This window comes from Lactuca sativa, chromosome 7 (assembly GCF_002870075.4).
Source record: "Lactuca sativa cultivar Salinas chromosome 7, Lsat_Salinas_v11, whole genome shotgun sequence".
NCBI lineage: Eukaryota > Viridiplantae > Streptophyta > Magnoliopsida > Asterales > Asteraceae > Lactuca > Lactuca sativa.
In genome coordinates this window covers 166,964,935-166,974,016 of record NC_056629.2, presented here as the reverse complement: position 1 = coordinate 166,974,016, position 9,082 = coordinate 166,964,935, and the positions used below count along the sequence as shown (strand labels likewise).

The 9,082-nt window shown below is 39.1% G+C and overlaps 1 protein-coding gene across 3 annotated transcripts; it reads left to right on the top strand.

Moving 5' to 3' along the window:
- Window positions 1–4,634: 4,634 nt before the first annotated feature.
- LOC111919086 (glutamate receptor 3.7) lies at window positions 4,635–8,882 on the top strand. 3 transcript variants are annotated; one of them, XM_023914697.3, is made up of 6 exons: window positions 4,635–5,143; window positions 5,408–6,678; window positions 7,099–7,376; window positions 7,454–7,485; window positions 7,572–7,978; window positions 8,248–8,448. In XM_023914697.3, the coding sequence occupies exons 1-6, from the start codon at window positions 4,888–4,890 to the stop codon at window positions 8,293–8,295; spliced, it is 2,292 nt and encodes a 763-aa protein (XP_023770465.1). In that variant the 5' UTR covers window positions 4,635–4,887; the 3' UTR covers window positions 8,296–8,448. The 3 variants fall into 3 exon arrangements, with proteins under 3 accessions (XP_023770465.1, XP_023770463.1, XP_023770464.1); XM_023914695.3 differs by having other exon boundaries at window positions 4,636–5,143; window positions 8,253–8,882; XM_023914696.3 differs by having other exon boundaries at window positions 5,004–5,143; window positions 5,416–6,678; window positions 8,253–8,882.
- The last annotated feature ends 200 nt before the right edge of the window (window positions 8,883–9,082 follow it).

The following is a 9,082-nucleotide window of genomic DNA, read 5'->3' as shown; positions in this document are numbered from 1 at the left end:
GGGTTAAGAAAAATATTATATTTTTTTTGTTTCATTGACATCCATACTACTAGTAATCCCAATTCCCAACTTACTTTACTAGATTCACTAAAGCCACCCTATAGTGACACCCTCGTATTGCCACATTCATGCATTCCCTTTTTTGGAAACTCATATGGAAGAGGGACAAAGTCTTTATATATTAAGAGCTCTCACAAATTAATGTGAAAAAATCACACACACACAAAAACACGATATTTAATATTTACACACACACAAAAACACGATATTTAATATTTGCAAACATTTATGGGCCTCATGACTCAGTAGAGAAAAAGCATTTATGGGATAAATTACTTCAAATAAAAAGCGAGAAACCAGGTACCTGGGTAATTTTTGGAGACTTCAACACCGTAAGAAGGAAGGAAGAACGAATTAATTCTCAATTTTGCCCCTCCTCTGCATTCCACTTTAATCGATTTATCTCAGAGGCTGGCCTCCATGACATTAGAATGGGCGGTAATAGATTCACATTCCTATGCCAGTCCGACTTCAAACTCAGCAAGCTAGACAGGTTTTTGGTCTGCAATAATTTCATAGCTTCATTCCCCTCCTCCTCAGTCACCGCTCACCCAAGAGAGTTATCAGACCACTGCCCGATAGTGCTGCAAACTTCACTTCCAGACTTTGGAAAACCTCCATTCCGGTTCTTTAATTCGTGGCTTAACCGAGATGGCTTTGATCCTATTGTAAGGAAGGCGTGGGAGGAATTCAGAGGCTTTGGCGCACCTGACTCGTATTTGAAGGCTAAATTAAAATTCCTAAAAAATGAGATTAAGAACTGGCGAGCCATTGAATACACCAAAGAGGTAAAGGAACTGCATGACACGAAGAGGAGAATGCAAGCTATTGACCTGGCAGCGGAAGAACGAGAACTCACCGATATGGAGATAGTGGAAAGAAGGGCAGGATTTCAAAGAATAATTGAATTGGAAAAAATGGCGGTCTTGGATATCAAGCAGCGGGCAAAAATTAAATGGGTCATTGATGGTGACGAAAACACAACCTTCTTTCATGGTTTCGTCAACAACAAAAGAAGAAAAAGCAAGATTTCAGGGTTGTTAATTGATGGAGATTGGGTCACTGAACCTGAAACAATTAAATCAGAAATTTTTAGTTTCTACCAGAAAAAATTCCAAGAAAGATGGCCATCTAGACCCAAGTTTAGCAGCAGGAAATTTTATTCTATTGACCCTACTACACGCGATATTCTTGAAACTCCTTTCACAATTGAAGAGATAAAAGAGGCGATTTGGGCTTGCGGGAATGAAAAGGCTCCAGGGCCTGATGTTTATACATTCAAGTTCATAAAAAGATACTGGGACATCCTAAAAGAGGATATTGTGCAAGCTGTCAAATTCTTCGAACGTAACAGAGTAATTAGCAGAGGATGCAATGCCTCATTTCTCACACTTGTCCCTAAGAGAAAGGATCCTCTAAAAATTGGAGACTACAGACCGATAAGTCTTATTGGCAGCTTATACAAGATCATTGCAAAATCTCTCTCTGCTAGATTAGCAAGGATCATCGGTTCATGTATTGGAGAAGTTCAGTCGGCCTTTGTGGCGGGAAGAAATATCCTAGACGGCCCCCTAGTAATCAATGAAATGTGTTCATGGGCTAAGAAGGCAAATGAAAAAATGCTACTTCTCAAGGTTGACTTCAATAAAGCTTTTGATACTGTGAACTGGGAATATCTAGACCATGTTCAAATGCAAATGGGATTTGGACGTCGTTGGAGGGGCTGGATTCAAGGTTGTCTAAGATCCTCGCGTGCGTCGGTTCTGGTCAATGGCTCACCAACTAATGAGTTCGAAATTGGTCGTGGCATAAGGCAAGGCGACCCCCTATCGCCTTTGTTATTCATAATAGCTATGGAGGGGCTGAATATAGCGATGAAAGAGGCCATCGGGAAAGGGATTTACAAAGGAAAAAACATTCCAAACAGTGACCTATGTGTGTCGCATCTATTCTACGCGGACAATGCTCTCTTTGTGGGGGAATGGAGTGACGAAAACATCAAGAACCTGGCTAGAATTCTCAGATGTTTTCATGTGTCTTCTGGGCTGCAAGTGAACTTCTCCAAATCAAGAGTTTTTGGCATCGGGGTCGATCATCATGAGGTTGCAACCCTTGCAGCACCTCTAGGTTGTGAGCCAGCCAAGCTCCCTTTTACATACCTTGGGGTTCCCGTAGGGGCAAACATGAGCCTCTCAAAGAATTGGAAACCGGTGATTGAAAAATTACAATCAAGATTGAGTACTTGGAAATCGAAATCCTTATCGCTTGGGGGTCGGCTAACACTAGCCAAAGCTGTTCTTGGCAGCCTTCCAACATTTTATTTTTCATTATTTGTTGCTCCAGCAGGTGTCATCAAGACTTTGGAAAAAATAAGGCGACAGTTCCTATGGGGTGGTACAGATGAGAAAAAACACATCAACTGGGTGGCATGGGATAAAGTTACTGCCCCCAAAAAAATTGGAGGTCTGGGATTAGGATCGCTTAAAGCTCTCAATTTGTCTCTAATTGTGAAGTGGTGGTGGAGGCTGAGATTCGAAAAAGCAGGATTATGGTCCAATGTCATAAAAGGGATCCATAATCTCCACAATAAACCTTCTGCCCTCATGTCTAAAAAAACAATTCCTGGAGTATGGAAAAATATCATCGGAGTCCAAGATGAACTGGCGAAACTTGGAATTGATATAAATAATATAATCTCAAAAAAAATTGGTAACGGGGATGACACCATGTTTTGGCAAGACAGATGGGTGGGCGAAACAACATTAAAGGAATCCTTCCTAGAGCTATACAAGCTGGAACGGAAAAAACAGTGTAAAATAAGTGATCGGATCAAATCAGGAGGGATCAACTGGGAATGGAAATCAAGTCCGACCCTCACGACCCAACTTATAGAGGCTGACTCACTCTTCGACATGGTCCGTAATATTCAATTGAATCCACGTAGAGATGAATGGATATGCGATATTTCAAGCGATAAGGTTTTCCATGTAGACGTCCTTAGATAAAAAATTGATGGGAGAGATACTGCGACACCAACAGGGGAATGTCTAATAAATTGGATCCATGAAGTCCCACTAAAGGTGAACTGTTTTATGTGGCGGGCATCTATGGATCGTATCCCCACTGCTACTGCCCTGCTTAAGCGTGGTGTACTAATTGGGACCTCCACATGTTCCTATTGCGAGTCGGAAGATGAAGACGTCAACCATGTAATACTAAGATGCCCAATGGCTGCCAAGGTTTGGGAATGGGTGTTCATCTGGTGTGGGCTACCTGGAACAAAGTTTGGGTCAATCGGTGAACTTGTGCAATTCCTTTCACAATGGGGAACATGCCCAAATAAGCGGAAAAACTTAATTAGCATATGTTATGGAACGGCTTGGCTCATTTGGAAAGCAAGGTGTGATCGGGTTTTCAAGAAATCTCTAACCCCCCTACCATAGTGGCGGATATGGTTAAATCCATAGTCTTCTCATGGATAAAACATAGGAGAGTCAAGTGTAATTATCGTTGGGCCGAATGGTGTATTAATCCTTTTCTTTGTATGTAATTCCCCCCGAAAATAAACCTTGTATTTCCCCCCTAGCACCTTGCTAGGGGTATGCTTTGTTTCTGTTTAATAATATTTGCCGGTTCCAAAAAAAAAAAAAAAAAAAAAATTAATATGGTTTGGTTAATAATGGAGTATGAGCTACACCCACATCCAACGCAGATTGAAATAGACCAAAAGCCAACAATCAAGCCCAATAGCAGATTGAAATAGACCAAAAGCCAACAATCAAGCCCAATACAGACTATACAAGTCGGACACCGCCTTACCGAGCTGACCACCAATATAATAATCGCGTATCTACCGTACAAGATTATACCACACCGCATCCCAGGAAACATGAAAAGAAGTTTTATTTTATTAAAAGGTTCTACCCTTGCGATCTATTGACTAACGCATGACACATGCAAGAAAACCATAAACCGGACCAAGCCTCACCTATATAAAGGTGAGTTCTTCTTACCAATAGGTGGCGGAGAACAAGAATGCAATTTTAATAATATACAACACAAAGAAATATCTAATTTAGGCATCGGAGAGCAATAGTAGGATCCAACCCTCGATATGACTTTCTAACCTAGTATTTCCTGATATTGTGCAACGTTACTTCCCTGATGTTCATTAGACGTAATACTACGAGGATAACTATTAAGACACACGAAAGACCATGTGACAACAGTCAGCGTGACTTACATCTAAATAACATGATTCTTATTCACGAGCATGAAAACAATAATACAGTTTAATTGAAACTCTAGCTATGGTTATATATAATTATATATCGACAAAATACAAACGTAAACCTAATTAGAACCGGGTTAGCATGCCCATACCATATAACACATTCTTTTATTAAAAATTATTATTATTTTAGTTTGAAAACAAATAAGATCATCCATTTTATAAAGTTAATATTATCTTAATAAATATTGAAAATAATCGTGTACCCGGATAATATATTTTGGTCATTTTAGAGTCTCACAACTTTACACAATTATACCCAAAGTACAAAACTCTCCCTTTCTCCCACACTTAAAGAAACAAAGTTGCAGGGACCATGACCACCATGATTTTCCCATGTTTTCCTTACCTTCCAAATAGGCTTTATAACTTTATTCTTCATCTGGCATCTGAACCCCACTCCTCACAGGCTCACACTATTCAACCATTAAACAACAAACACCCACCGTTGTTTTCATCTCCTCTCCTTTACTCAAATTTGACCTAATTTCATGGTTATTTCACCAGAACCTCTGATGTCTTAACATGTATCAATAATGGAGTCCATCATACGATTATTACTAACCCTCTCAATATCACTGCTTCTCAACACTTGTGCTTACTGCAAAAGGCCTGCTGTTGTTAATGTTGGAGCTCTGTTTTCGTTTGATTCGGTCATCGGCAAGGCTGCAAAAACAGCCATGGAAATTGCTGTAATCGATGTGAACAACGATTCAAGGATTCTTAGTGGTACGGAAATGAAGTTATTCATGGAGGACACTAATTGCAGCGTCTTCAAAGGCTCCATTGGAGGTATTTTAGCATCTATACCTTTCGATTTTCTGTTAACATGAATAGAGATCAAATTGTTATGTGGAATTTAGGTCGTAGATATGATCATATGAATTCAATCTCGATTTTGGATTGAATACACATGCTAACAAAGTGGCTTTTCTATTCAAAAAGAATTTTTTTAGTTTACAAATTCCCTTTTTTTTTTTTTTACTGTTTCTATTAGCTTGATCTTCAATTGAAAATCCAGATGCGGATAAATTTGAATTTGAATGATTTTGTCAGCATTTCAGATGCTCGAGCAAGACGTAGTCGCAATAATCGGCCCACAATCATCAGCTGTAGCACATATGATTTCTCAGATCGCAAATGGCGTACAAGTGCCCATAATTTCATACGCTGCAACCGATCCCACTCTATCTTCCCTCCAATTCCCTTACTTCTTTCGAACAACACAAAGCGACTCATACCAGATGGCAGCCATGGCTAACTTGATCGATTTTTATGGCTGGAAAGAGGTAATTGCAATATACATCGATGATGAATATGGAAGAAACGGAGTGTTTTCTCTAGATGATGAAGTAGAAAAGAGGAAATCAAAGATTTCTTATAAGTTAGCTTTACCCACTAATTATAATCTTAAAGATATCTCCGATGTGCTTAATTATTCAATCCCACTTGGCCCTCGTGTTTATATCATCCACATTCATCCTGATCCTGCCCTCAAAATCTTTGAAGTAGCTAACAAACTTAACATGATGACTACCGATTATGTATGGTTAACAACCGATTGGCTTTGTACAACTTTACCCTCGATTACCCCAACAAATCAACCTTCTTTGAAGATCATCGAGGGCGTTGTTGGAATTTGTCAGCATACTCCACAAACATCACGAAAAAAGAACTTTGAATCGAATGTATACGGATCGTATGCTTATGACACGGTGTGGGCGGTTGCAAACACAATCGATACATTTCTTAATCAAGAAACGAATATGTCGTTTTCGTTTTTCGATTCAAAATTCGGGAAACTTAAAATCTTCGATAATGGGAAAGATTTCGTGAAGATATTATCGGAGACAAATTTCAATGGTTTGACCGGTCAAATCCAATTCAATACGGATAGAAACTTGGTTCCTAGAGGATATGAAATCGTTAATTTCGTTAAATTAGCGATTCAAAATGTTGGGTATTGGTCGAACCATTCGGGTCTCTCTATTGTCCCACCCGAATCTCTCAAAGTGGATAAAAGTAAGTTGCCCCGTTTAAATGAGAAGCTTGGTGTAATTACTTGGCCCGGTGGAAACACGGATAGGCCACGTGGATGGGTTATTGGTGATCAAGAAAGACCGTTAAGAATTGGGATACCGAAACGGGCGAGTTTTGTTGAATTTGTAACGGAATTAAGTAATCATACGATACAAGGATATTGTATCGATGTGTTTACGGAAGCAGTTAAGTTGATTCCTTATCAACTTCCTTTTAGATTTGTCCCGTTTGGAGATGGTGAAAAGAATCCAAATTATGATCTACTTGTAAAGTCCGTTACGGACGACGTAAGTATAAGATTAGTCAAATCTTGTTTTTATCATGTGCTTGATACATATAAGTATGTATCAAGCACATTGTATACAATGCGTCTGATGCATAGCAAATCAGGCGCATTGGTAGTACATAATGCAGACACACTGTACCTGATGCATAACGTGCATAACGTATCAGACGCTATGCAACATGCGTATTATATAGTGTATTTGGCAGTGACATTTTGCCTGATACATGGTGTATTTGACGCAATGTGTCAGATACACTGTGTATCTCAGATACGCTATGTAGTATACATACATAGTGTATCTGACGCGTTGTGCGAGCTACACTATGTATCAGGAACACATTGTGCCTAACACGCAATATTACAATACTCATCAAACCTGATAAGTAAGTTCTTTATAGTATTAGATTGTGGTTGTTACTAGGTTTTTGATGGAGCGGTTGGAGATATAGCTATCGTGACAAATAGGACAAAGATTGTTGATTACACACAACCTTACGCGACAACGGGTCTCGTGATTGTGGTTCCTATCAACGATTCAAAAGCGAGTGCTTGGGTGTTTCTCAGACCTTTTACTATAGAAATGTGGTGCGCTACTACGGCTGCTTTTGTTTTGATCGCTTTAGTTATCTGGCTTCTTGAGCATCGGGTTAACGACGATTTCAGGGGCCCACTTAAAAGACAACTTGTCACAATTTTTTTGTAAGTTTCTTTTGTGCTTACAATCCATTAGTTATGCTCGATAATACAAATTTGAAATTTTGCTTTTTGTTTTTCAGGTTCAGCTTTTCGACTCTGTTCAAGAGAAACCGTAAGTAGCCTCATTTTTTCCCTTCCATTTTCTTATGTATGCAATTATTTTGTTCAACATCATTTATTATGAAATATGAATTACAGAGGAAGATACGGTTAGCCCACTTGGACGTATGGTCATGGTGGTATGGCTATTCCTATTAATGGTGATCACATCAAGCTACACCGCAAGCTTAACCTCCATTCTTACAGTCGAACAACTTTCATCACCAATAACAGGAATAGACGCGTTAGTAGCTAGCCATCTACCAATCGGCTACCAAGTTGGCTCATTTGCACATACCTATTTAGCCGAAAGTCTTTACATCCCAAAATCTAGGCTCATTCCTTTAGGCTCTCCTCAAGAATATGATAACGCGTTACGCTTGGGCCCACATCACGGAGGCGTGGCAGCCATTGTTGATGAACTTCCTTACATCGAGTTGTTTCTCTTGGAATATGCTGACTTTCGGATCGTTGGTCAACCCTTTACTAGAAGCGGATGGGGATTTGTAAGTCCTTCCTTCATTGTTTTTCAATTCACACAATAAACAGACTTAGGGAAAGTCTGTTTGATATGCCTCTTATTGGGTCTGGTAAGAGACTGTGACTCTGACTGACTCGGTCAGATTCAGACTGTTTGATACCACAATCAGATAGCCTCTGTATGTCTCTTACCTGTCTCTTACCGATCCGATAATCTTTTGGGTCTGACTCAGTCAGATCTAACTCAATCAGCAACTATTAAACGGTAGAAAACTAATTTTTCTTTTTTGGAAAGGGAAGGCTTTCAAGAGAGACTCACCTCTCGCCACGACACTATCTCTAGCAATCATGGAACTTTCCGAAAACGGAAAGCTTCAAGAAATCCATGACAATTGGTTCTGTAAAGACGGCTGTTCCAGTGCTGTGGGAGCTGATTCTGAACCTAATCAGCTACAAATGAGCAGCTTTTGGGGGTTATACATAATTTGTGGCGCTTTTTCACTCACTGCATTGGTTTTATTTCTTCTACAAACAATTCGTCAATATATTTATTATAAACAGCAACAGATGCTCGATCCTAGTTCCCCTATGTTCCCAGCTTCTAGGAACAGGGGCTGCTATAGCGTCTTGTTTAATTTTTTTGATTTTATCGATGAAAAAGAAGAAGCCATCAAGAACATGTTCAAGAAAGATGATCTTCCGGAAGCTTCTCGAACTGTTTGATTTAATTCCATACTGTGCCTGATTTCGTATCAGACACATTCTTTATTTTGAGATTCGTGTATAAGCACATGCATCTTAATGTAAATATTATATGTGTCTTGCATGTAGTTTTTTAAAATAACTGGAAAACTAGAATTCTGTTAAGATAGAACGAGATGTGGATTAAATATATATGTCCCACACATTGTTATGGTGGGTTTTCATTAACATGTAGAAATGTTTCGGGTGACCTTTAACTAATGACTTGATGAGTTAAGTATTTAATCTGGACAAACTATATGTGAATGTTTCTTTTTGGCATAATCTCGACAAAATGGCTTAATATGTTAAGCCAAAAATCTTGACTTAAGATGCTAAATCTTTACGTATTTGTCATGCTTCTTTTTCATTTACAGCTCCTCTCACAT